Below are 27,701 nucleotides of genomic sequence, written 5' to 3' on the forward strand. Positions count from 1 at the left end.
CTTTTCTTAATGCCTCCTTAATTTAAAGGGACAGTCCACTGATTTTACACATGAAGTCCAGCTTTCTCATCACAAGGAGAGAGATTCAGCTGGTGAAAAAAAAAAGGTAAAATGTCTTCTGTGGCTCTGAAGGGAGATGAAGTTTTTCAAGAAATGGTTATTTCAGAGGGAGATGATGAAATTATTTACTAAATTGTATTATGGGAAATGTAGCAACCAGCAACTTTGAGTCCCACACTATTTAAATGTATAGCTTCCTACATTTAGTATATCTGAGCACCTAGTGCTTTATTTTGAACATTCATGTTCCACCTCTGTCCCTTCTGAGTCTCTCATCATAATGGACATGCAAACATAAATTGCTAGAATACAACTTCAAGTATTTTGAAAGGAAATTCTGCAATATCCCAAAATCACGTGCCACAAATCATTTGGAAAGCATGAAGACACATTTTCCTTGAATCAAGGAATAAAGCCGTTTGACCAATTACTTCCAGAAAACAGATCATAAATAAATGACCATATTTAAGATTTTACTACTCAGAGAAGGTTAAGAAACCTGGCATATAGGTTTATCATTGATGAGGTGATTCTGTCCTATGTCTAAATCTGCAAGCAAAAAATAAAAATTCAAAAAGATTTTGTTAAATCGGATTTTATTGCAATTCTTGAACAATAAACTAAACATATGATTATACAACTTTTACAAGCAGTAGCTAAATTTTGTTAGACAAGCTGCTATGTCTTATCAAAACACCCATGACGAATCAAACAGAACATTTCATGTGATAAATCTTTTGAGACAGTCAAGGTAAGATATTAAAGTAAACTCTTCTTGGACTTCACAAACCTGAAACGGATTCTTGCTGGTAAACTAAGAAAATGCTAAAACTATCTTGGTAAAATGAAGACAAGATTACAGGCAGCAACTCCCAACTAAAAATTCACAAAAAAAATAGGTGTATAATGTAATGACATATTTTACAAATACCCTAAAACGGAAGTACTGAAGTACTTCAAAGGTGCAACTGAAACACTTGTACCAAAAAGACAAGCGACACTTCCACAACATAGAGGCAGGTTGGGATTGTAGTAAGAGAGAGGGGGTTTGTGCAGTCCATTTATGGAGATGTCTTGTTGGGATTTTTCTGCCTTTTCCAGTATCTGGTCTGCAGACTTTGGAACCTGTGCTGAGATCAAGAAAAATATAATTTCAGTACAGCGGAATTTATACATTGTTCTGCTGTGATAAATAAAGATTTCTTTACAGTAAAAAAACGACATGCAGCTACACAGATGACCCAAATGAAGTATCAAATAGACCTACTAATGGCCTGCAGATGGGAAATACTACACTGTGTGAGGACACTACATGGTGAATTGAAATTGCTTACACCCACACATAAAAAAACTTACCAGAGGTTTATCACCAGCGCTGTTGGCTGGGCCCTCTGTTGTAAGGAACTCGCTGGCGCATCACTCTCATGGTGCGATATTTGGACATGATGTTTTGACTTTTTCTGAACACTGGCCTCTGATTTGGGAAGGGACGTGGTACAAGGCTCTCCTTATTAAAAAAAAAAAAAAAAAAAAAAAGGAATGAAAAAATATTAGTTATTAGAAAAGCAGATTCTTGAATGAGCCATGTCAACATTTCCCAAAAGAACCAGGTGATCTCTGAAGACGGTCTGCATACCATGAGTGGTCTTCTAAAATTTCCAGACAGTTCAGGGCCCGTCCTCCTTGGACCACCTGTGAACTTTGGTCTCTGTAAAACAAAACAATGAAGTCTGAATACATACAGAATTACCCTCATTTATTCGTTTAACATCTAAAATTTAAGAAATACAGTGCAGATGTAAATGTGTGGCCAAAAAACAAAACCGTGGTTTTATATCTGCGATTATTCACAATGAAAACATCATCTTTAATTTTACAGATTTAATATTTTGGGGCCTATACACATCCAGGAGGCTGAAGAAGCTATTTACAATAACTGAGTCGATCATGTGCCTCCATAGGCTTCATTTTAAAAATCCCATGATTTAGCTGCAAACCTTTATTGACAGCTCACTCTTTCATTTAGTCATATTTGCTTTTCTTTAAGACTTGAATACAATGAAACATTTTTAAAAAAAATGCAATAGAGCACTCAGTTTTAATGTATGTTTTGCTTGTGAGTACATTTACTGCTGTTTTTTTTGTGTGAATTCTCAGAAACAGCAGCACAAGCTCTCAACAGTCTTCAGCAATTAATGTCACTCACCTGCATGGGTCCAGGTCCAGGCCTCCTGAAGGGCCTCCCAAGTCTGTGGCTGTCCTGCATCATATTAAATGGCCTGCAAAGACAAAGGGGAACATCAGAAACACTGAATAACACTTACATTTCACATACAGGAAAATACGGCACAACCTAATGAATCAGAGCTTTATTTGAAACACGTAGATAAGTGGGTACTATGAAACGTACCTAAACACCCTCTTATCCACATAGCCACGTCTTCGGTCTTCAGGTGAAGATCTGGCATCATTTGTCTTTGAGAGTCGGCTGTTTGGTGTGACATCGCGATCTGAACTGCGTTCTACAAAAAAAGTAAAAATAATAAACCCTGTAGGTGTATCTTTAACCAAAATAGTCTTAAACCCTCTGAATTACAAACAAATGTAAAGTGATATGATATCAAAACAGAGAGCGAAAAGAACAAACTTACCACTCTTTGGCTTTGGGCTGCGATCTTTCGTGGGCGAGTCGTCCTTAGAGGAGGAGCTCGGCCCAGGAGGCCAGTGGGACAAAACAACAAGGTCACGTTTCTCTATGGGAGAAGATCTGGGGAGAGATCAGCGGAGGCACATTAATGACATCAGCAGTATGACGTTTATGTCAGTGTACGATCATATTAAATGTGGCCTGGGAACATTAGCATCATGTCACTCGAGTTATCAGTGTTTATAAGGAAAAAAAGTAAAAATTAAATGACCCTGTGAACTCTTGAAAGTAATCAATTATTAACCAGTAATGAACAGCACTGTTTTTGCAGGCAGACAAATGATTATAAAGCCACGCATCACATGGGTACTTACAAAAACCATGGACTGTCCATGCTTCTTTACTCCTATCTTTGTACCCTGAATCAATCTGAGCTCTCTTCATTTACTCAGTGATCATTAGAGCTGGCAATTCTTGGAGACAACTTTTAGATACTGGTTTAGATCAGATCATCATATCTTCTATCGTCCCTCTCTCAGAAGCGCAGGCTTGTTTTCAGCATCAGACTGAACTTCAGAGGGTTTTGACATCAGGGCATTACTAGTTTTTCCTTTGGTTGACTTCAATCACCGTTATCCAAAAGGTTTCACATGTCGTCAGCCTTGGAGACGTCTGTAGTTCTCAAGTGAATGGCTGATCATAATCCAGGCTGATGATTATGTCGGATTAACAGCTTCTTCTCCAGTGCTGTGCAGTGGTGTTAAGAGATGGCCTGGTGTTTGTTTGCTCATGGACAAGTTCTGGTTTCAAGGCAACTGACATAAGGCTTTGCAGAGCCCACAATGAAGAGTCCTGTTCCTCTTGATCTCCACCTCTTCTTATCATCAGGGGCGTTGGGTATGATTCAGACTTAATAAAGATGATGGTGATTCTGAAGTAAGTACAGTCAAGGAGCAAGCACTGCCCTCTTCATGTAGCAGTGCTCTGTTCCAGCGGGAAAAAGTCCAGAGAACTGACTGAGCTTTTGTCCATCACACGAGGCAACGACTTCGCAGGTTGTCATATGCAGGTTTGGGTTAGTGGACTTTGGCGGCATTAGTCTTCTAAAACATCGACTGAATATTATGATTCCCCCCAGGCTGATGATGCCCACCTCTGATTATTACATTTATGTCACATGTCAGATTAGACTTAGGATCTGACCACAGCACATGCTGACCTGTGGGTCCAGCCAAAATGTATGAACATTAAGAATACAACAAGGTGGTATCAAATTGATCTTGCTTCTGTCCCCATGCAGTATCAACTTCTGGACACTCTTTTCATCTTGTTCTCATCAATTTTGAATCCAAGTCTGTCCTGTTTGACCATTTGTGTCTTGTCAGTTTGATGAACAGTCTTCTTATACGTTCTACGCCACTTCATGTATCTTTTTCCGAATGTTTAAAATGACACATCAAGGCCTGTTTCACTGCAGGTGTGTTGATATCAGAACAGAGAAGGCAAAACAGTTGCTTTAAGGTCGCAAACTTCTGCAGAAGTCGCTGGTACATTTCATCATAATATTTCAAGATGTTTCTCCAGCCTTGACCTGGTTAATGCTTGATAGACGTCTGAATGGATTCTTCATGTTCTTACAACTGCAGATAAGCAGAAAATTCAAGTACATGGATGCACTTTTTGAAGGGCAAGCAGCGGTTCAGCTCCTCTTCCTTCTGCTGAATGGGAATAATGGCGGTCCACATTTTAGACTTCAGGTGGAGCAGAATTGTGAATTCTGATGAGTCAGTCCTTTTTGAATTAATCTACTTTGCACACTGCAAGAATAAGATTTCCTCTTCCAAATTTCAGTTCCGTGCAACACACAAATTGAGCATTACTCTGGTCTTTCGTGTATACACACACACACACTCACACGAAGGTACGCATCTGATGAAAGTGTGAAGATAGAAACTCCGGAGTATAGGGATTGACGTACTGTATTAGTCAAAAGATCAACTGTGTGCTGAAATCTTTGTCTTGGCTTTTGACTATTTAAAATGTTGTTTAATGTCTATTGTAACCATTTCGGGAATTTATAAAAAGACATTTTGTAATTGGTTATTTGATGTACACTGGAGTCAGAAATATCAATCACTGTATACGAGTTATGTATTAGGTAACTTATCACTTTAAAAAGGAATGTCAGCGACTCTGATGGTGGTTAGTTGTATCCTTCAATGAAAATTCCTCTTCATGTTCTCTTGCTTTTGTTGTCTCTGTTGTAATCAACAATCAGCGTCATCCATCTTGCCATTGTGATGATATTCAAAGTAAAACAAAGCATCACAGCTCAGACTAGCTCTGTTTTTGGAAATTCCACAATCAAACATGCCACTTGACTTGCAACTTTGCTGTCTCATCATTTAGCGTCGGTCACCGTTATGCTTGACATTTGATTCATCTCTTTTCCCCTGTTCCTTGATGTAAAAAGGTTGCCAATAATTTCAAAGGGGCAGCACAGCAAGTTTCATTTAGGTTCTTGACAGGTGCAGTCTTCTTAATGCAATCATTTTCCATACACAGATATACTGTTTTACACTACGTAAGGGGTTGGTTTTGTTCTCTAATGAGGAGAAACAGGTCTTCACGACATGCTGAAGAGCACTTCTTTCTGAATGTCGACAGACTGAGGAATCCTTTCAGCAGCACAGATCAGCTACATTTCCCACACTCCTCATCAGTGGCATTAAAACATTTGTCAGGTTTTAAACAGGTTGGCTTTATCAATATGGTGCTTAACTTAGCACTTTCTCTTCAGCCCACTTCACAGGAAGATATTTGAAACACAGGCAGCACGCAGACTGGGAGGCATTGCAAAACCTTTGCAGCTTTTCATGAACTGACTCAGTGTTGCACATTTAGCTCATCACGATATCTCCATTTTCCACAGCTGGCACCCCCTTCACACAGAGACATTCTTTCTTGACCTCTTAATCATCATCAAGCCCCTGCGAACAGTGCTAGAAGGAAAATACCGTACCTGTGTGTGTTCATGGACCGGCGAGACTCCACCTGTTCTTTGCCTGTATCAGAGTCTCTTGAAGACTTGCTGGCATTGCTTTCTTCTCTGGGGGGTGACTGTGGTGGTTTTCCCCTCCGCGGTTCCAGCTTTTTCAGGGGAACTGCATTTGACTGGAATCGTTTCTTCCTCATAGCAAGAACAGAGCTGATGTTTCCCCGTGAGGCAGAGTCGCCCAGGCGAGGCCTGGGTTTCACAGATGGAGGTATTCTGAGCCTCATGAGAGACTCTGCTCTGACTTGTTGGCTCTTAACCAGGTAACTTTTATCCCTAAGCGACAAAGGTCGACCTCCGAATGGCCTGGGAATACTAAGCAGCTGAGGCCTTTCTCTCCTGGGTTGTTTTGGATTGCCATGTTCCAGTGCGGGGTCTGAGGAGGGCATGCTGATATCTGATATCCTCCTCTTGCGGGGTCCTGCCATTTGCCTCTCCTGAGGGCTCCTGTGGTAGGAGGAGGATGGTGGTGGACCTCCTTTCCATGAGGGGCATCTGAAAGGGGGCGGGTGAGAAACTTCCTGTGCCCTCTCCCTACTGTGGGATCTGCTGCCCTGCCTCTCCACCGGACCACGCTGCCGCCTGGAGTCTTGCTCAGATGACCACCTGCATATCCATCAAACAATAGAGAAATCATTACAATGATAGATCCACTGCCATGTTAAGTGGAAGGCGGAACTTTTAACTTTTATCTCAATGCAGCCCCTTCATAATGCCATGACAGAATGAAACAGGTAGGTGAAGAATATTTTCAAAGGGCAATTACAGATGCAACCCTCCTCTCAATGGCAGGTGAAACCACATTTACATCAGACCCCCATTATTCCCCTCTAATTATTATGAGTTGGGGCAGAGTAGAGGTAATCATTACGATCCCAATGAGTGGGAGGACTGGGCCAGCTTCAGGCCTCCTCTTTAATAATTTTACCCAGCTGGGGTTGTTGCTTCACTCCTGTACCTCTCTGGACATGAGCCTCTCCCATGCATCTCTCTGGGGCTCCTCTGTGACCCAGAGGGCCCGTGTTCTCCATTGTGTGGATGAGAGAACGCTCCAGCCTCGTTCCAGCGCTTCATGCCATGACCTGCATGCTCATAGGGCCTTTCTCTAGGACTGTAATTCCCACGAGGGTCTCGACTCCTCTGCTCATGATGTTGAAAACCTGACTGCCTTTTAGGGCCCCTGAAAGAGCTCTGGTAGGCTGGTGAAGAGCCGGGCCTCCTGTCGGGTGGGTGGTTGCGAAAATGTCTTGGAGAGGGTGACCTGTGACCTGAGGGGTGGCCATGAAAAGGCGGGCCCCTCTGACTCGGGGATCCTTGTGCAGGACTGCGAGAAGACTGATGCTGGACATTGGGGGACCGGTTTGGCCTAGATGGAGAAGGCCTCCTCTGGCTGTGGTGGGGCTCCATTTTGGGAGGGTATGATTGAAAGGAATCCTGATTCTGGGACCTCCAGTTATTGAAACGTGGTTCCCTTTGCTCTCCCATCAGGGGGACTCTTCTGACAACTGGGGGACGTCCTCTACCTCTGGAATCTCTCCAGTGAAAAGGGGCCTTTGACTGGTAGCCCTGGTCATCTCTTCGACCTTTGGAGTTGGGGCTGTAATGCCCTTCACTAGGTCCAATACCATGACCATCTCCATAGGGTCTGATAGGACACAAGACAAACAGAAATATCTTTACTGTAACACATAATGCCACATTTAAACATAACTCCAAAGTATCTTAGTGCAACTTTAAGAAATTACTATCAAAATACCTGGACTTCAGACGTGGTGGTCCAAAATGTGGTCGAACCATCTTTGGAAGTGAGTGAATAATCTATGAAAAAAAAGAAACAGTGTTCATTTTGGACAGCTTTTTCAGAAAAAAATCACAATCTTTGACCTGCCAAGACTCCATAGTTGAAACAAGCGACACATAGTCTAGAGTTGAGTTAGCTGACCAAGTGTTAATTTCAATTATGTTTCTTTAACTCACCTTCTATTTCTTCATCTCTTTATCTCACTCATATTTTATACCAGCCGGGTAGTCAGTGAGTAGAAGTTTCTCAAACATTTATAATATTGAACAGAATTTCTATGGTTGTAGAAATCTAGTCTAAGAATTACAAAATCTATCATACACTTTGAAAATAATCAACATTTGCACAAACTACATGTGACTTAATTTAAAATAGACTGAAACATGCCTCAAAAAGCCTCATTTAAATCACTATTTGAAAATACTACTAGTTTACAACATGATGTTAAAATGCTATGAAAATTTTGTAAAATTAAAATTTATGTACAATTAATTTCCAATGATTAGTATATAATATGCAATATAGCATCAAGATTTTAAATGGATAATAATATCTAAGATGCATTATAAAACGTGACTAGGCTTAATCAAATGAAAAACACGTAAACAATCCCACCAAAAAAGGTCCAAAGAGCATATTTCTTTAACAGTGAAGGTTTGAAATTACTAAAGCCAACTTGGAGCAATATGTTAACTATTCATCAGAGATAAAAAAAAAAAAAAAAAACAACTCTTGTCTCTTCACTTACTCAACAGCCTTCTTTCACAGATAAAAAACAGATTATACTGTATTTCAGCTGCCTTCCTACTGAGTGAAACTCTTTCACCCTAATGGTTTTCAATAAAACATTAACATATAAAGATATGGACATAAACACTTATAAAGTAGATGTTTAAATAAAAGGTAGATGTTCATGTGTAACCTAAGAAGGCCTCGAATTCTGTTTAGGCCAAACAAGCGCCTTATCACGGACCGTTTCTGTCCTCGGTGTTGGGCAATTCCTACCTAAAAGCTGACACATTAAAAGAACAGATACTACTATATGCTGCAGAACATGTTGTTAGTCTTCTCCTAAATCACCTAATTTTCCAAATAACATGTAACAGCGAAAGGGTGAGCTAAGCACATTTAGCATGAAATATACCCAAAGGGTAAAAACATTTCTAGATTTTGAAGCACCGTGGTCAACTTCTCGTGGTGTATGTGGAGATAAGTCTGTCTCTTAAATGTTTAAACTGTACTCAGATGGGCCTGACGTAACAGTTCACTATCGATCCATCGTTATCGGACGCAAGATCACATACCTGTGGAAACAGCACTACTTCTTCTAATCGTTCACTTTTGTTTAAACGTATCATTTAACATTTCAAACAAGACGACAGAATCCAAATTGTAACCACATAGGACTGCTGTTTTGGGGTGCTTCAGCTTAGGTTAAGAATGGTCGCTGTGGGTCCAGTGTCAGTCCTGATCCCGGTGAGGGAATTGGGCTGTTGGTGCTTCCATTTTTGGACTGGCGACTGGCAGCTGGCTGGAAAATAACACGACGACTCAGACAGCCATTATGTTATTTCTATTGGTGAAAAAACCCACACTGAAGCGGCGAGCACAGCACACGCTAGTAAAGGCTTAAATTTAGCAACAAACGGAGATGCAGGTCGAGTCAACAACCGTATCTCTGCTAAGGCCAGTGAGCTAACGCTAGCCTGGGTGTTCCGCTGGCAGCTCCCGGGAAACGCCATTCACAGTATGAGTCATTTGGACATTTTAGCGACAAGTAAGACAAAAATAAATTACCAAACGTTAACTTAAACTACATATACGTGTTATTCATTACTTTTGCAAACTCTTACCGAAGAAAAACCGTCAAATTGAAGAAGGCTTCGTGCGACACAGTTCAGCTGCTCGTCTTGTTCTTCTTGTGCTTGTTCTTATTCTTCTTCGCCGCACCGCCCTCTGTTTTCACCCACTGCGTGAAACAGCCAAACTGAAGCGTCACCTGCTGCCCTGGAGGGGGCCCTACATGTCTATAGGCACTGCGGAAAGGCCAGCATTGTCTTTTCAGTCCACAAACAAATGATTTTGTCCTGGGCATTAATTTATTAACACCCACAAGTCAGTGTATTTGTTATAATGATTATATATTCTCTCAGAATTCGTCCCTGTCTTTCAGAGCTGGTTTGAAAATAGCATCTTATTAATTAGTTAGCTATTCACACCGAGGGTTTAGAAATTTCTCAGGAAATTTTGTCTTCCCATTATTCCTGATAATCCACATTTTAGGGAGCTAATTGCTCTGGAAGAGCAATGCTTTTGAGATGTGTTTCTCCAATGCTGGTTTCCAACTGACAAACCAATAATGTGTCACAAAAATGTGTTATTCTGTACTTGTACTTTTTAGAAAAGCTCTAAAAAAATATAGGCCAGGCCTATGTGTATGTACTTTAGTGTTTTATGTAACTCATGCCTCTTGATTTATTGTCTCATAGCTTTCTTATATGTGCAACTTCCATGTGCTGTGGCTCTATGTTGGTGTTTACTTAAATGATTGAGCACTTGTATGTTCATGTTCTGGATCACAAATCAAGTCTCTTTAATTTAAACTCAACTCACCCAGTTTAGGTATACCTCGTATATTAGGTACAGTCCTGCATTTAACAATAAAGGTTTTAATGTTCAGTTACTGTTGAATCTGCCTTGGGTCTTCTAACAGTTCAACAGAAACCCTATAAGGGTACTAAAGGATTTATATTCGTATGTATATCAGACAGCACTGGCTTGAGCTAGTTATGTGTGTGTGTTTTACAACAATCTGTGCAATTTCTTTCTTTGTACGTCTCATTCTCTGTCTCTGAAGTCTTCCATCTCTCTCTTCATCTCACTCCATGATATGATCAGCTCCCCCCTGTTAACTGCTTCCTAATAAAAAAAAACACACAAATAAAAACACAGAATTTCCCAGTTTTACATTTTATTGTTTCAGATAACATTGTTATGACCATGCTAACCATGCACAGTGTCTACAGTAAATACATAACTCAGTGTTGAGCTGACTGTGAAAGACCGTTTTGAAATATGGATATGAGCAAACTTGAGTACTATTCAAATTGGTTGAATATACTGTATCATTTCGTACTCATATGCTTTCCCTTGAAATCATCCCCTTTGCAAAAGAAAGTGTGATTTTAGTCAACGTAAAACAGCAGTGTTTGAATATGTAAAATGTACAGCAAATCCTAACTTTTGAATACTGTGTGTAACATCCATATGTGGTAACTTCACTTCAGACAATTTAAGACTGATCAGGCTATGTATTGTTTAAGAAACACAAATCTAAACGTCACTTTATAAGTGGCATAATAATATGTATAAGCTATTGGTTGGCATTATTGTTTTTGCAGCATGGAGGAGATGAAGCATTTCAAACTAAGGTTCAAGTATAACAGGTCACACAGAACAGTCTCAGTGGCTAAACAGAAAGGATAAACACACACAGCCAGGAGACTGCAAAAATGGTTTGCACAGTATTCCAGCAACTAATCAGTTCCTCATAAGGCATCTATACTGTAATACATGTAGACATGACCAAAAAAATGCAATTACTACTAATTTTATGAACGGTTCAATAAGTTAAAGGAGCCAACTAGATTTCCTACAGAACCACACAGTATTGAAGGAGAAGAAACTGTAACAGCATCTTTATAGCTACATGTCGATTGTTGAGTAAACTCTTGCCCCAGTGAACTTCAGTCTAACACATCAACAGCCAGATATCTATTGACTGGAATCTACTGTACGTTACGATGTGTCTAATAGACTAATGCATCCATTTTGCCTTGGAAACCCTTTAAATAGGAAGGTACACCTGCAGAAAACTGTTTAAATGGCACGAGGCGGCTCAGCTTACAATGTTATCATCACTGAAAAGCCATTTATCAACGCAGCCTCTGTAAAAATGGCCACCTTGCCAGTTAAATAAGCTTTTATGAACGCAATACTGTATATTTGCAATAGAATCAAAGTTAGTGATTCACTTTAGTCTGCAACAGACATGTAGTATACTGTATGTATGTATGTGTCATCATTTGTGTTGAAGCCTTGATTTTCTCAGTGTGCGATAACATTCAATTTTACAGCTTTGGAATCATCCTCCTCACTCACGTGCAGTTAGAAAGTCCCAGTTAAATATTTAAAAAAAAGGATAAAGGGAATCGTCTCATTGCCATGACATTAAAAATGTGAACAATCCCATGATCAGATCTTGCAGGGTTAAGAAGAGTGAACGAGTCCTGCTGGAGTTTAGTTTGCTAGATAAATCCATTAAATTCCAGTCCAATCAAACATCAACACATGCATGGATAACATTACCTGGGAAGCACTCTCTTTTTTAAGTATTAAAAAGTAGGCTATTATTAAAATGATATTATCACCATGCCTTTCTCAGCAACACACTGAATTAAGTTTGAAGGCTTTATAGGGCTCGTGGAAAGGCATAGGTATAAATGCAGCCGTCGATGCTCTGAGCAGGCTTGTTACTCCTGTACTGGGACCCAGTGAGGAATCTGTGCAGGGAAAACTAACTCACCATACATTTGCAATTGTGTGTTTTCTAAATTTCTATAGTAGTCAAAACCCTGATATTTGTCTTTTTTTTCGTAATAACTTCATACATCCAGACACACTTTCTCTCCCTGACTCTCTTTCACATGTGCTCATCTTGCACACACACACACACACACACACACGTCCTCAGATCAAACAAAATCTGTGACACAAACTTCAATGGTCAGTTGCTATGTGATTAGAATATAGAATAAATGTTTTTTATATTGCAAGTTTACAGATTTTTTTAAAAGTCAATCTCTATGGCTCTATTCCCATAAACGTAGTGACACGTGGGCACGCACTTCACATGTGACAACATGCGAGTGTTTGTGACAGAGGGATAGAAGACAAGCGAAAAAGGGAGAAAGGGAGAGAGAGATTAATGAACTACTGGATGCTAAGTTTATTTGAGGATGGAGGAGTCACAATGAGCTTCGAGTCTGACATGGGACTAACAACACCCTCAATTAGGTTCTTGTTGCAGTCGCCTATGTTGCCTTCAGAGGACAGTTTGGGGTGGCTGATGCCGCCTGTCAGGTCCATCAGGTCTTCAAGAGCACGGGTGTTGCTCACATTGCTGGGCTGGATTTCGTTAACTGGTGAAAACTCTGGGATTGAAATCAGCTCCTCCTTTGAAACTGGGCTGGAATATAATAGTTTAATAAGCATTATTTTAAATATTGGTGGCCTTAAAGACCAAATGTGTAATGTGGTGAGAACTACCAGAGGTGGGACCACATTACTGTATTGCAAGTATAACAAGTAGTCTCAAGTCTTTGCACATGCCGAGTTAAGACTGTAAAGACCAAAGTCAAGACTGAAAAGTCCCTAGCCCCAATTTTGAGTTTCAAGTCCCAGACAAGTCATATGTTGTTCACCAAATGTAAGTTGTTATGCTTCTGTTTGTAAATTTTGAGCTGCGTCTTTTGCAATTCCTTTTTTGTTGACTACTACTTATTTTTTGTACGCAAATGAAATCATTTTTGCTATCATTTTTCCAACTGGTTTGGTAACATGATCGTTAGTTCTTCATCGTTCTCTCCTGATTCTTTGATTGGATGCTTTGGATTGGTTCAATCCATAGACTGTATAAAATAATAGATGTAGCTACTCTGACATCACTGATTGTGGGCTCGTGATTTGAAGGCTTGAATTTGGCATTTTGTCTGCCGCTGTCTTGGTGGGCTTTTTAACCACAATTGACCATAATTGAACAAGAGGGTGGAGCTGTGGAGGAGCGAAGAGTAGATCTAAACCACAGATAGTAGCAATGCTCCACAAACAGCCTGTCAGTTACGTGGCAACAACCTAAAATATGCATAACTTTTGGCTTAATAAAATTAAAATGGGTGAATAATATAAAACTGCACCTACATGCAATTGCCATGAATCATGAAATTAGCTATAGAGACCCAAACTGTTTGGGGGTTTTGTACTGGGCTGTAAACATGTTTTTTTCTGCTGTGAAGTTAGGCATTTGAACATGGGGGTCTATGGAGACTGACTGTTTTAGAGCCTCACTTAAATGGCCCTTAGAGGAACTGCAGTTTTTGCAACTTCTGCATTGCCTTCACTTTTCAGCCTCCAAGGCTGATGATTGGTTGAAAGAAAGTAGAGCATGTAGGGTATTATGTGCTGGGAATGAACAGCATTACTGTTAGTTGACTCAAGAAATGAAGACAAACTAATTGATCTGTGGCACACTTTTTACATAACGTACTTTTTCACCATTGGACTTGGGGGAAGCGATCAAATATTTTCACGTCAACAGAATAAATGTTAAGTGAAGTCCTGAGTTATTGGTGTGAAAGTCCAAAAATAAATTGGAAGTCCTATTTTAAAATTTTATCAAGTCAAGTCTAGAGTTATCAAATTTGGGACTAAAGTCTTACTCAAGTCCAAGTCAAGTGACTCAAGTCAACACCTCAAAGAGCTATTGTAATAATGCAGGGTTACCTGATGACTCACCTGACCTCCATAGACTGCACCTCATCAGAAGACGCTGTACCCTTCACGTCTAGTGGCTGCAGCTTGATGACTGGTGGTGACAGGTGTACCACTGGCAGTGGTTCCACTGAGGATCTAATGACCTCCATCTGGGAGCCTCCTTTAGCAGCTGTCGACACACTCAGGCTTTGCTGTTTGCTCACTTCAGCAGTCTGATGGCTTCTCATCAAGGCACTTCCTTCACCCTTCACCGCTCCATTCATCATACCGCCCTCCATTTGGTTGACTTTGGCATCTGCTGACTTTGTCGCCTCTTTATTTATTTGGTCTGCGGCTTTAACATGTGCTCTGTGCGGCTTGTTTACATTGGTTTCCACCTCTTTTCCCTGTTGCTTGACAACACAGGCTTTGCCCCCCCTGTTAAGTTGGCCAGCGTGCTCTTCACTGGTTTGTTTGATGTCCGGTCTCTTGTCAGGAACACTTTTTGTTGGTGTCACTTGATGAGTCTTGTTTTTAACTTCCAAATTCTTATGATTGTCCATTTGTACTGCTGCTGCTGCTGCTTCTTTCTTCACCAGGGTACATTCCTTCGTGTTGACCTTGTCTGTGACCTGCTCTTTAACCTGAAACTCAACCTTTTTGATTGCTTGCTCGTTGACCTGAGCATTAGTTTGAACAGTCTTTACTTGTTCTTCACCTGTGGAGAATGAAAAACATCACGGTGGGATACAAACTTAGACTGTCCAGCTAACAACTGAATTTCATTTGAATCGACTTGAGTCCCGTGAACAGTAACCATTGGTGGGATGTCACAAAGGTTACGATATTGTAACCCTACTTCTATTAGCACAGGCGCAACCTTCTATTGGACTCTATTGATAACACTCTCCTTTAATCATGAGCACACAATTGTGTACTAAAATTTGCATAAACATAGCTGGCCAATCAGGGTGTGCCTACACAAATATGCTCGGACACCGTAAGGCAGTAGACAAAGCTGTCTGCTTTCCTGCACCCCCATCAGTGAATGCCATAGAAGCCAGGGCTCCAGCTGTGCTAATATAACTCAGTTAGAATACTGTTACCTTTGTTTAATCTCACACAAGTTCCACCCTCTACTTGACTCTATAGGCACAATGGGTGGAACCAGATGAATAAACGCCCTGTTGCAACATAACATCCACCCAGCCACACTGATCCTGACCAATGGGCAAATCACTGTTCCTGAAGAGAACATGAAGGCTTGGAAGGCAGTCTGTGGTGCTGCCTTATATAAGGTGGGGTCCACACATATTTGGCTTGGCCCATCCTGATTGTGGGCGAATGCATGCTCGTGATTAGTGCATAGCAAAGTCCAACTGAAGGTGGGGCCTGTGTTAAGATAGAAGTATGTACATTTATTTATGTACTTTACTTAAGTGAGAATGTGAGGTTCTTTACTTGAGTATTTTAATCCCATACCATTTTCTGTTTCAACAGTAAAACATTTTGGATGGAAATATTGTAGGCTACTTTTTAACTTGATTTAAAAGTGTCTGCATACTTTTACTTTTAATACTTTAAGTAAATTCTTCTGATTATACTTACATACTTTTACTTAAATAAAATTGTAAATGCTGGTAATACTACCTTTACTTGAATAGAATAGAATAGAATAGAAGAGAAGAGAAGAGAAGAGAAGAGAAGAGAAGAGAAGAGAAGAGAAGAGAAGAGAAGAGAAGAGAAGAGAATACATCGTTGTTGTCCACAAGGTTGGAAATTTGAAGATCTGAACACTCTTCACCACTGGCAGTAACAGGATGTCACATATAACCAGGATTACTGCTGATACTAAATACTGACATTAGCTCAACTGTAAAACTCAAATAAGTTGAGAATTAACACTCACTCTAAATAAAGTTTGAGCTCACACTGCGCAGAGCCAGAGAACTCCCTGAGTACATTTTCCAAGGGCATTTTCAAGAGCAGCTAATTATACAGTCAGCTCCCATGGTACTTCTCTACAGTAAAACCTGCCCTATCAGCACCAAGAGGAGAGTCCTTGGCTGCTGCTCCATATTCCAGAAAATACTGTATAATCTCCACCAAATGGTTTTAAATGCAATTGATAGACAAGGATCATAGCTGTTCATTCTTCTAAACAGCCGTAGCATCAGAATTCCTGTATAACAAGAAATAACAAGAATGCTGGAAAAATATTGGTGCATGTCCCCTATAGAAATTCCACACAAGCCAACTCATAAAAAAGTAGATTACTGCTGCGCATGCTCAAAATAAGCTAATAACTGAATGAAATCATTGACCATGCATGCCCTGTTTGCATTTTTACAGCTGCAAGGCATACAGAGAGAGGGAGGAAGCACGGGCGGCAAGCAAACTGAAGTATTTGCAGGGCGACTGAATAATGTACTAACCTGGTAGTGAGACGGGCTCCGTCTCCACCTGCTCCTCCTTCTGATTCAATGCCTAACAGAGATGATCACGTCAACGTTTGTGGCAATCAGGACACAAAACCAACCAAGTATCACCAACAATAGAATTTAATAAAGATAACAACAACAGAAAAGTCAGAGTTTTAATAAATTAAAGTTGAAAAATCCCATAATGAGCAGGTGCTAAAAGGCAGCGGGACTACTGTACGAGAACGGGGGGCGCCTCTTACAGTACCTTCAAGTCAGCTTCACCCTTCCTCGTTCTCTTCATGATCTCCTCAATTCTCTGCAAAAATATGTCAGCACTTAATCACTGTGTGAACTTCACAGAATTCAGAGTTTAAAACATTTAAAGTGCAACATGCAGTCAGCATGCAATGGATGCTTGAACTGTCGTCGAGGCATTTTGTATTTACAATGACCTTTTTTCTTAGTTGCCTCTCCTCCTCCTCTTGTTGTGTCTGCAGCTCTCTGTCTTGCCGCTGACGCTCGGCATTCTCCTGAGCCTGGACTTTGGCCTTTTCTTTCTGTTAAGACAGAGCGTAGTTTATACAATGTGCCAAAGATTCTCCTGAAATTTACAAAACTCTAACGCAAGAACAACTCCCTGGCACATTTTAATGATCTCTCACCTCTTTGTCCATCTGTAGCTCCTTCTGCTGCTCCTCCTTCTTTTGTTTGCCTTCTTCCTCTTTGAGTCTGTGAAGCTCTTCCTCCTTTTTCTCCTTTTCTTTCACTTGTTGAGTCGTTGCCTCCTGCTGTCGCTGCTCTTGTGCGAGCTGTTTGGTCAGCTGCTCCTCCCGTAGTCTGATTGACATGTGCATACAGTTGTTAAACACATTTAAAGCCTCATGGATTATTCAATACTGTCTTTTATCATGATTTTTTCAATGAACTCACCGTTGTTCTTCCTCCTGTTCCCGTTTTTTCTCTTCCAATTCTTTCTGAGCTCGAGCCTGACGCCTTCGCTCTGCCAGCAACCTGGTAGCCTCCTCTGCATTTGTTGTGCCAGCTGCCACCTTCCCTGTGTTGCACGGTGCTGATTCTGTCAAAGAAAGACTGGTGTAAGATCATCCAAGTGTACTACTTGACTCAATTTAGCATAAAGCTACAAATCCTCGATTGTTCTTTGTATAAAATCCACCTTTTTTCTTGTCTCCATCCTGAGTGTTGCTCTGTGTCTTCTTTTCCAAGGAATCCACTTTGGGAGACATGTGGTCCTTTCTGTCAGGGGACTGATTTTTTTCAGATGTGTCACCTTTGAGATGCTTTTCTAAGACGTCACCTTTAGAGGATCTGGCTTTAGCAATTTCAGCGTTGATGACATTCTTCTCATCTTGTGTAGATGGATTCGTGCTGCTGATGTCTGTATTCTTCTTCACTGCTTTGGATTGTTCGCTGTGTTTCTCCACCTTCTTCTCTTCCACTCTCCTATCATCAGGTGACAGATTTGCACGTTGTCTTGTAGGAGAGTAATGGTACTGATGTGCATTGCTTGGAGACTGGGCTCGCATCTTAGATGCCAGCCTGCACACAGATGGAGATGTTTGGTTTAAGAATTAAGTGTTTAATAACAAGAGAGATATTTTAAAATTGTACTGTCAAAATTAGGTAATGGTCTCTACTGACAGCCATGTTTGTCCACCTTTGACTTAACAAATCATCTTACTTGGAGGTAGTAGGGGAGGCCAAGTGTCTTGTGACACTAGCAGGGGATTCTGATCTTCTCAAAGGGGATCCACAACCTGGGGATTCAGTTCTTCTTTCTCTGCGCAGTCGCTCTTTCTGTAAGCAGAGTGATTTAAGACATAAGATCTTGCAGCTTGCAGGGCTGAACAATACGGAGAAAATCAAATATCCCAAATTTTTTTCACCAAATAACTCAATATCAATATTGCGATCATATTTTAATGTTGACTACTGTTGCCTTTTGTTGGCACAAAGTAGTTACACAATGATGGATATGATGGTGGATATGATGATATGATGACTATGTGGATAAAGGCAATTAATCAAACAGCTAGAAAAGTCTGGGGAGTTCAGAAAATTACATGACTTTACTGTAATGCAGCCTTTAAAACCAGAAAAGTTTATAAAAAAAAATAAAAAACTTGAAAAAAGCTTACAATATTACAACATCCAAAATCTAAGATGATATCCAATCTCATATCACTTTATCAAAATAATATGCAATATAGTGCCCAGCCATAATTCTTACAAAAGTTATGAAAGTATGTCAAAGTACAGCACATCAGTAGATTAGATTGGATTCATTTATTGCCATTTGCATAAGTACAGAACATCAACAGTCAATTTTGGGGGAAAAAAAGGCAATTAAAGGGGCATTAAAGTAAGTTCTGACCTTGGGGGTATTGGGAGTGGACTGTGAGCCTCCCTGAAGTCCAGCTCTGTTGTGATCTGCAGGGTTAAGCGAGCTGCGGAAAGGTGACCTGTGAGGGCTGCAGGGCGCTGCATGATGACAAACACCATGTTCATCAAATCAAATGATGGTAAATCACAAGTGACAGAGGGATGTTAATACAGTAGCCAGGGGAAGGCTTGACTGGACAGTGTGTGCTGCACTCAGCTGAAGCTGACAGACTCATATTTGTATTTTAAAGCCACAAACTTAAAGGGCAACTCTACCTAAATTTAAAATTCAGATATATTATTATTCCCACAGCCTGGGGAAGTTCAATCAATATTTGTGAACATGAGCTACTCTCTCGGAAAGCCAGAAACCAGAGAAGTATGTCTCAAACCTGTGATGTCATCAAGTATAGAGTCTGAAAAAGAAAATGTTCACATACCTGTATACTCAGAACAATGCCCTGGCTGCTCTCAGTGTCATCTAGAAGGTCTTTTTCTTTTTCATTGTCAGTGGACCATTTCCACACTTTATACCCTATGACATCACAAATCTGAGCTTTAGCACTCTAGCTTTAGGATTTTGGAGAGAGTCGTCCCATTTTACCAATATTTTTGGACTGTAGACCATGGGAGTAACGTATGAATTTTGAACATAGGCATAGCTCCCCTTTAAGTTACAAATTATCTTCTTGAAGTTGTGGTTAGTTGTGGTAGTCAGCTTTTGATTTAGGTAGAAAAACTGCATACATACATCTCAAATGTACATTTTTTTCTTAGCATCAGATGCAGGATCAACTTTGTCCAGATCAACTCAAAGTAAGCATGTTTGCCTTATTGAACAAACATGGAGAGAGACATTCTTGATCTGACTATGCCTGGAAAAAGAGGTCATTGATTTCCCAGAATTAAATTAGCCCCAACTGAGGGTAGGACATCGAACACATCGTGTGCCTTTTAACTGCCAGTATGACTGATTCAACCAACAGTCAGACATAATGGGGTGTTAATGCCTCTGTTAGTCATCTTTAGGAATTAATCCTGAGTATGTATGCTCCTGTGCAGTGATGCATGCACACACGTGCCAGCATGGTGGCTGTGAACAATAATACACGGACCTAGTGTGAACACACAACCACAAAAGCAAAGGCCCAACAAGCATCAAACAGCAGAAGCGGTCTTCTTGCCATCTCTTGTAACTTCTCATCCATCTGTCACCATCTGTGAAGAGTAATCTCTAAAGAGTGCAGCACTCTCAGTGGGATGACGTATCTATTTTATTTCTATTCTAGGTCATATGCAGTTAATCTCCAAAACCTTCTGCTCCAGGGAGTCAGCACCACTTAGCTGCTTTCATTTTTAAAAGCCAGGTTATAAAAAAACAAAATGAAACAAATACTTCTAACTCATCTACAAACTGTGACAATAATACCCCTGGTGTTTGAGATCATTAAGGTTTACAAGTCACTCTGATCCAGTGTCCTTTAGCCTGTTTGTGATTACTGAGGTTACTAATCTGGGGAAACTAATCCCAATGTGACTTCTGGGGAAAGTTGAAAGAATTATACATACTGATCATGTGTTTCTACTTAACCCTTCAGAAACCTAGAGTGACATCAATTTTCTTGTGCTGCTGTCAGACGCCTTTCACAAGTATTTAAACCATTGAACACTCAGCAAATTGGTGCGTTTCCTTTCGAAAACATACGAAAAAAGGCAGTAAGCAACTTGGTAAGAAATTTTCCACAAATTGCAAGACATTAGAAGATTTAGAAAATTATCTTTAAAAAGCTGGGGAGAAATGTTTAGGGAAAAAAATAGATTTATAATTATCATAACTGGGTATTTTAAAGTTATGTTACAGAATTATTATATTTTTAAAGCACTAAAGCCCTTTTTTCTTTCTTTTATTTCTTTTTCATTTTTGTTTTTTTAACTAATAGGTAATTTTCTTGTTGGTTTTTTTTTTTACTTTCTTGTTCATTTTTGTCTCTGTTGGCTCATATCCGTCTTTCCGTGTTTCTAAAAGACATCAAGGCATTTTGCACAGGTTTCAAAGGGTTACACCAACATGTTCCATAGGGATACCAGGCTGAAGGTGATGAAGTAACTGAGAAGAACATGTTTGTGCTGTTAAGATTTAGCCTATAAAATAGCAGATGCAGGTGCATTTTCTTATTGTCCTCTTTGTCCTGCATGGTGTCAGGTTGCAGTCATAGAGGAAAACACCAGAGTCCGTCCAGAACATTATAGGAAGGTTGGAAATGTTTCAGCTTGATTCTGCCTAAAAATTAGGTTAGATCATAATAAGACTAAATGCTCCGGCACCGTTTACTTGTCTCCACAGTGCTGCACTTCCACACTGACTTTTGTGGCGTTAACTCAAAGATAGAAGCCACTGCTGCAAAGCACAAACACAGCAAACACACCAAAGCCCAGAAAACACAGATTACTTTGCAGAAGTACATGAAATCTCATTTGCACAAATGTTCCACAACAGAGCAGCGTGCATCACAGGAAGACAACGTTTGCATTTGGTCTAAGTTGCTCGCCAAAGAGGCAAACAAACACACACAAGGTAACTGTTGGATGAACAGGAGGGGTGATACATTTGGGAGGGCAAGGGGGCGCTTAACTTTACCAGATTCGCTGACAGCAGGAAGGGGGGAGGCAATGCCATGGGAAAAGGCGGAGGCAGCAGAGAATGGGAGTGGGGCATTCTCACTGTCACCTATAGGCAGCGGGCGGAGCAGAGCAGACAGAGCGTTATGAACAATTTATCTGAGCAATTCCTCATCCAGCTGTACAGACCTGGATTGGAGTTCACATACCAACAGGGATGTTGTGATGTAATGTCACAGAAACAGCTTTTTTGTTGGTTGTTTCACAGGTTGTGAAAATTTCTGTGATCAGGGGTGGATAATCAGATAATGGGCCCCTGAGCACAGATATGCAAGAGGCCCCCTACTTATCCGACATAGGAGCAAGATGCACAGACTTTATAGTTGTTTCACCTCATTCTGTATCATTGCTTTGCATTTTTTGTGGTCGGAATTTGTATCTTTTTGTGGTTTTCTCTCTTTGAGGTCATTTTGTGTCATTTCTTGGTCATATTGACTCTCTTTGTGATTGATTTGCCACTTATTGTAATCATATGGCATCTCTTTGCAGTTCCTTTGCAGTATCTCTTTGCAGTTCATTTTGAATCTCTTCCTGGTCAGTATGTGTTAATTTTGCAAGTGAGGGTCACGGGACTCCTTTTAACCACTTTGTCCTGTGTCCACAAGGCCTGTTCAGTAATACAAAATGTCATTGTGGTAGAGAGTCCATGGCAGAGAGAGATGTTTGCAGATGATTTATGTGTTATTTTCACATGTATTTCAATCATCCACAGAGTTTAAATGATATAGTTTAGCGCTACATAGACACCAGTGCAGATATGTAACTCCATCCGGTCTCTGTGGGAAACTAGAAAAACATTTCCGCTCATGCGCACTTCAGCAGCCAGGCTGTCAGCAAAATGAATCAGGCCAAGAGGAAGGCTCTCTCTTACACACACACACACACACACACACACACACACACACACACACACACACACATACACACACACACACTGGTGTCTCGCAGAAATACAGCAAAATGCAATCCCTCTGGAAAAAGCAAAACTTTTCTTCCATATCTTGCTTCTTAGTTATATATCATTCACGCTTTGCATCAATGCTTCTTGTATCCAAAAATCTGATTGCAGCTTTAAGATTTGCTCTTACCCGCTCCTGCAGGGCAGCCTCTGCTCCAGCGTTTGGTCCGCTGCTCCAGCTGAAGGCTTCGCTCCAGAGAACGTTTCATTAGGGCCTCCAGTCGCTCCTGAACACAGCATAACAAAGCACAACCTTATCTGAACAATGTCACCACACTATTGACTTTTTTTTTTTTTGTTGTTGTTGTTGTTATTTTTAAAGGCTGACTGGATATTTTATGTATCTTGGATACACACAACCAGGGTTTTGCTTTAACACTGGGGGTAAGCATATGAAACAAGGGGTTTGGCAGTCCTCCACTAGAAATTAAGCACTCCTTGCTTAATTTCCTATATTCTAATGAATTTTACGCTCCACCTTATCTCTTTTCTGCAACAATTAATTGTGTAAATGTATTTAATTTAGTGAAAATAAGTGTCCTTTGCTATTTTCAGGTTTCTATCAGAAATGCACTAAATGTTCTAAATACTGAGGGGGACATGTCTGCTGTATGTTCCCCTGATATCTTCACCTATGCGCACAACCACAAATTAGATATAGGCAATAGTGCATTCTTAGATCAGACAGATCTTGATTATATATATATTTTTTGTTATATCAGCTGACCCGCTCCTCCTCGAGCTGCTGCCTCCTCTTCTCCTCCACTGCAGCTCTGCGGAGCTCCTCTTTCTGCCTCTGCTCCTCCAGCCGCCTCCAGCGTTCCTCCACTGTGCGTTCGTACTGCAGCCGAGCTCTGCGCTCCTTCTCCCGTATCAGCTGCTCCCTGGCCGCTGAAAGAGACAAGACAAATTTGGCTCCAGGTTCCATGGACAAAAAAAACAGAGTTAATGGACCAGAGTTGTTGCCGGTGGCTTTTTTTAATATTTTGCTGGTTGTGCAGAGTTCAGAATATCATCCACAGAAGAGATATGTGGGTTTGTTTGTTTTTTTTTACCATTTTGCAATAAGAAATTGGTAAATTATCTCTTTTCAAAATCTCTTTTATCTCTTTTTTTTAAGAATAATGTATTTTTCATGTAATTCAACCCCCAAATCTTTCAGTACTACGTGAACATCTCTTGGTCAGTCCACACCCGAGACTATCATGAAGATAGAAATCCTTGTCATCATGAGGCCACTGCATGAGCTGCATGATTAACTGACCTACTTCTGTGCACTATTCTGTGTTACTGTCACATTGTCTCAAGTGGCATTTCTCATTATATCACGAATCCAGTGAACTCAACTTCTACTGGCTAGCACAGCCCTTCCATCACCAATTAAACTGTGGAGGAGAAAAAAGTCATGACAAAAACTTTGCAGGGAAACTGCCAAAGAAAATATAACCCCAACAGGAACTTACAGACATCTAGGAGTTCACAAAAGTCACCCTCTTTATTTGGACTTGTGCCAAAAAAAGCAGGTCACCACCTACCCAGGCTTCTCTCCCTCTCTTCACGTCTCTCTTTGGCTAATCGCATCCTGTCGTCTGTCTTCATGTAACCCTCCACAACTGAAAGATGAATCAAAATGTCAGAGGACAACAAAAAGGCAGTGGAAGGAGAGAGAGAAATCCATTTAAAAGAAGCAAACACAGTGACTTACTTTGTTTACCTGCATGGTTGTTATTAGATGCTAAGTGTGAAGGTGATGGGTGTCCATTTATTTGTGGCCTTTTCTCTGTGTTGGATGGAGCTGGGATCACCATGACAGAAAAAGAGAGAGAGTATACTCCGATTTGGCAAAAGTCCAATGACATCAGCATCACATTACTAACCTGCAGTGCTGCTTTAATACCAGCAGAGGGGAATGTGTCTTCAGCTCTGTGTGGGGCTGCTATACTGTGTTAAATGCATTGTGTTGCAAAATGCCAAGCAGCCCGATGCCAAGGGCAAACTGCAGCAGTATGCAGGAGAGAGGAGGAAGCTGCCCTTGATGGCATAGTCACTCCACATATGCTGAATGCCTCTGTTGGTTATTGTTGTTGCCAGATGATGACAGAGCAGCCTTGAAGCACATTTCCCTGTGCATGTATAGGCCTACTGAGTGATATCATGCATCCTTTAATGTTTCTCTGGTAATAATCATTGTGTGGTCACTGATTTTCATCCAGATGAAACCACTTGGAAGGACACAGTGCATCATGTGACAGAAAGACGGAGAGGATTACTCACTAGTTCTTCCAGTTCGGGCTGGAGAGCTGTGACCGTTTGTCGGAGATCTCTTTTCGGGAAGTAGAGTGATGGACGGTGGTGCCATCTTTTCACCTAATACACGAAGGATGAAAGAACACATAGAGCATTGATTTAAGCATATATGCATCAATTCACGATGGTTGTGAATGGTGTAAATGGAGAAGAGGAAAGAAACAAAGTCACAGGGGTATGTAGAGTGATAACACGGGGAAATAGACATGGGCGGATGATGAGACAATGGGCCCCTGGGCACAGATATGCAAAAGGCCCCACCACCTCTCTTAGGTTACATCCACATTACTCTATTTTAAATTTGAGACATTTGAGTCTTAAAACAAAAACAATCCCCAGCCACATGAGCATTTTAATCTCAATCCATACTAACATGCCTTAAAATGCATATCATATGACCATTCATTTACACAGGAAGCATAGCTTTGAGCAGATCGCTCAAAAAATAACTTGCCCCCTGTGCATGTAAGCAGTAGTAGCATGACAAAATGCAGAATTTAACAGCACAACAGCTGCTACCAGAGACAACAAGGTCAGCAACACCTGTGATTCGTTATCCATGTCCAAATAACACCGAGTAGTCGAGTCTCATAGACTCATGTATAGCCTGCTTTCTTCAGGAAAATGTTCACATGACTTGGGTGAGACAAGGAGAAGGACACATCATGGCTTAGAACGCCCAATCAGAAAGCAAATAGGGGTGTCTGCGTCAGCTTTTCCAAACCCCTTCGTTTGAGATGGAGACGCAAAGCCACCAAAAAAGACAAAAAACAACACTTGTCTTTTTGCTGTTTCTTTGCATTTCTTTGAGGTAATTTTTTAAATTGTTTCAGGTCTCTTTGCTGTTTCTTTGCATTTCTTTCATTTAGAGTCTCTTCCTGTTTGACATGTGCCAATCTGAGTTATATTTGGCAATTTTACAGATGATGCTCAGGGGTGCCCCTGATGTTTTTTGGGCACCTGGGCCTGTGCCCAGTAGGCCCGTTAGGTAATCCATCCATGGTAAAACACACTTAAATTGGATTAAATATTCAAAATATATCTTTTTTAGTCTTTCTATGTATATCTATGTAATCTATATACATACCGAGGGGTAATTGTCTTCAAATATCTACATCTAAATCGTAAATGTGCCTCATAAACAGTAGGGGTAAAAAAAAAAAAAAAAGTTTAATTCCACAAATTCACTGAATCAATATGTGCACTGTGAGCTAAACTGCCAGTGAATTAATCTCTTTTTAGCCAGGCCTTTACTGTGCTGAAACCTGGCAGACAAAACTTAGACCCTCTTAAATGTGGCTTATGTTGCACAGGAAAGCTGCTTTGCTTGCTTTACTTAAACTTTCATAAACGTACTGTACACATTCATCATACTCATACATCATACTGGAAACATTATATTGATTTTTTTCAGGGTGGTCTATCTCTAATGAGCTGAGGTGTATTTACTGTAGCATTTATGGTTTTGAGGTGAATACCACACATAAATAGAGCTGTCCAGGCTTACGTCTTAAACATTTAACCTGTAATTTTAAAAATACATGCTGCAAAAACGGTGCTGCCATAGACATAAAAAGTGAAATGAACCCAGTTTTTTCTTAATGAAATGGGCCTAAAAGTACCACGTAAAGTGCCTCCTGTAGTCATCCTGCATCTCTTCCAGTATTTTCTAAATGAAGCAGTGAACAAGCAGAGTCACTCCTACAGTTGAACCAAATGTGATTATTGACCTACAGGGAGATTTCCCTTCTCTCAGGGCGTGGGGGGTAAATAGGCTATAATGTGACCCACTCTTCTACCCACAAAGTCATAACACACTGGTTTGATGCTTATAAAAATTAGACGATATAATCCACGGGTCTGTGTCATAAGCAACAATCCAGTCTTCCTTTCTCAGTCTCCACCCATTTGAACCCTTTTATCCGATTGAGTCGCGTCATCACCAAAAAAAGGCCACAGACATACCCTAATTTTACTTTGAAGTGACGAGACACCTTTTAAATCTGCAAAGCTGATATATGAGCTCTTACGAGCAAAATGGAAAACAATGACAGAAAGGTGAACACACAAAAGAGCCACTCCAGTTCTGTTTTGCACACTTTCATTCATAATAATAATCATTAAGGCCTGTGTATATGGGCTTATTCCAAATAAAAATGTGCATCTTTTAGCCTTGTGATCCATTGAAAACAAGCAGAACAGTGAGCATTGGCGAGTAAACAAAACAGTGGTCATGACTGCACAGCAGGCATCACGCACATAAAGCACTGGAAATGTCAATTGCGTCATTCACGAGTCTGCTTCAAATCGCGGCGCAAACACAACAACAGAGCCCGTTAGCGTGATGATACCAAGCCAAACAAACGTTACATCAAGCTTACCTGTTATTGCATTGGATGGTGCAACTGTTTTCGCCATGGCAGCTTGTCACAGGCACAATGCACCCAAATGTCCGGACGTGCTGCTGTCACCAGAAACACTCTGCAGTGATGCCAATGCAGCACAGGTATCCGCTTTCCTCCACGGCAGCAGCAAAAAGCGCAGCCAGAGCGGACAAAAACAGCCACGCACCATTCAACTGGATGCTCTGAAGGTCATCGTGAAGGCTGGAGATGATGGGCACAGTCTTTTGTGGATGGATGGAGGAGAGAGATGCTGGAGCTGGAGCCGAGAAGATGATGCGCACACAATCGAGTTTACTACCGACCGACCACACCGTGCGTCGCAGCGTAAGCCCGCCCTGATCCAGACTATCAACACATTACCGGTAGATGGGAAAAAAAATTCCTCTCTGCACGCAGCTCAACAAAGTCCAAACCAAATTTAGCTGGTTTTTAATG

At 40.7% G+C, this 27,701-nt stretch overlaps 2 protein-coding genes across 6 annotated transcripts; both read right to left on the reverse strand.

Moving 5' to 3' along the window:
• Positions 1–639: 639 nt before the first annotated feature.
• Positions 640–9,501, reverse strand: si:ch211-114c12.2 (uncharacterized protein LOC336578 homolog). 3 transcript variants are annotated; one of them, XM_042498949.1, is made up of 10 exons: positions 9,417–9,501; positions 7,519–7,580; positions 6,721–7,407; positions 5,730–6,368; positions 2,712–2,827; positions 2,471–2,582; positions 2,267–2,339; positions 1,697–1,768; positions 1,417–1,567; positions 640–1,190 (listed from the first exon to the last, which is right to left on the reverse strand). In XM_042498949.1, exons 2-9 carry the CDS (start codon positions 7,557–7,559, stop codon positions 1,427–1,429), a joined length of 1,881 nt encoding a protein of 626 aa, XP_042354883.1. In that variant the 5' UTR covers positions 7,560–7,580; positions 9,417–9,501; the 3' UTR covers positions 640–1,190; positions 1,417–1,426. The 3 variants fall into 3 exon arrangements, with proteins under 3 accessions (XP_042354883.1, XP_042354881.1, XP_042354880.1); XM_042498947.1 differs by having other exon boundaries at positions 640–1,185; positions 6,691–7,407; XM_042498946.1 differs by having other exon boundaries at positions 6,691–7,407.
• A 1,708-nt stretch (positions 9,502–11,209) lies between these two features.
• On the reverse strand, positions 11,210–27,672 carry map7d2a (MAP7 domain containing 2a). Of its 3 annotated transcripts, none has more exons than XM_042499884.1 (17): positions 27,243–27,672; positions 24,829–24,921; positions 24,269–24,349; positions 24,090–24,167; positions 23,282–23,445; positions 22,685–22,781; positions 21,556–21,645; positions 18,910–19,016; positions 18,217–18,332; positions 17,692–18,074; positions 17,448–17,592; positions 17,180–17,354; positions 16,970–17,074; positions 16,783–16,833; positions 16,530–16,581; positions 14,137–14,812; positions 11,210–12,811 (listed from the first exon to the last, which is right to left on the reverse strand). In XM_042499884.1, exons 1-17 carry the CDS (start codon positions 27,277–27,279, stop codon positions 12,556–12,558), a joined length of 2,706 nt encoding a protein of 901 aa, XP_042355818.1. In that variant the 5' UTR covers positions 27,280–27,672; the 3' UTR covers positions 11,210–12,555. The 3 variants fall into 3 exon arrangements, with proteins under 3 accessions (XP_042355818.1, XP_042355817.1, XP_042355819.1); XM_042499883.1 differs by having other exon boundaries at positions 24,260–24,349; XM_042499885.1 differs by lacking the exon at positions 21,556–21,645 and having other exon boundaries at positions 24,260–24,349.
• Between the last annotated feature and the right edge of the window lie 29 nt (positions 27,673–27,701).

This window comes from Plectropomus leopardus, chromosome 13 (genome assembly GCF_008729295.1).
Source record: "Plectropomus leopardus isolate mb chromosome 13, YSFRI_Pleo_2.0, whole genome shotgun sequence".
Lineage (NCBI taxonomy): Eukaryota > Metazoa > Chordata > Actinopteri > Perciformes > Serranidae > Plectropomus > Plectropomus leopardus.

Bases quoted from the DNA above. Each gene is read 5' to 3' on its own strand.
- si:ch211-114c12.2 (XM_042498947.1), bottom strand. From the start codon at position 7,559: ATGGTTCGACCACATTTTGGACCACCACGTCTGAAGTCCAG. The intron at 6,369-6,690 runs GTAAAATTATTA...ATGGATATGCAG, and splicing joins GAAGCAACAACCCCAGCTGG to GTGGTCATCTGAGCAAGACT. The intron at 2,583-2,711 runs GTAAGTTTGTTC...CTTTTTTTGTAG, and splicing joins CAGCCCAAAGCCAAAGAGTG to AACGCAGTTCAGATCGCGAT.
- map7d2a (XM_042499883.1), bottom strand. From the start codon at position 27,279: ATGGCGAAAACAGTTGCACCATCCAATGCAATAACAG. The intron at 18,333-18,909 runs GTCAGAACTTAC...CTCTGCTTACAG, and splicing joins CCACTCCCAATACCCCCAAG to AAAGAGCGACTGCGCAGAGA. The intron at 16,582-16,782 runs GTACTGTAAGAG...CATCTCTGTTAG, and splicing joins AGGGTGAAGCTGACTTGAAG to GCATTGAATCAGAAGGAGGA.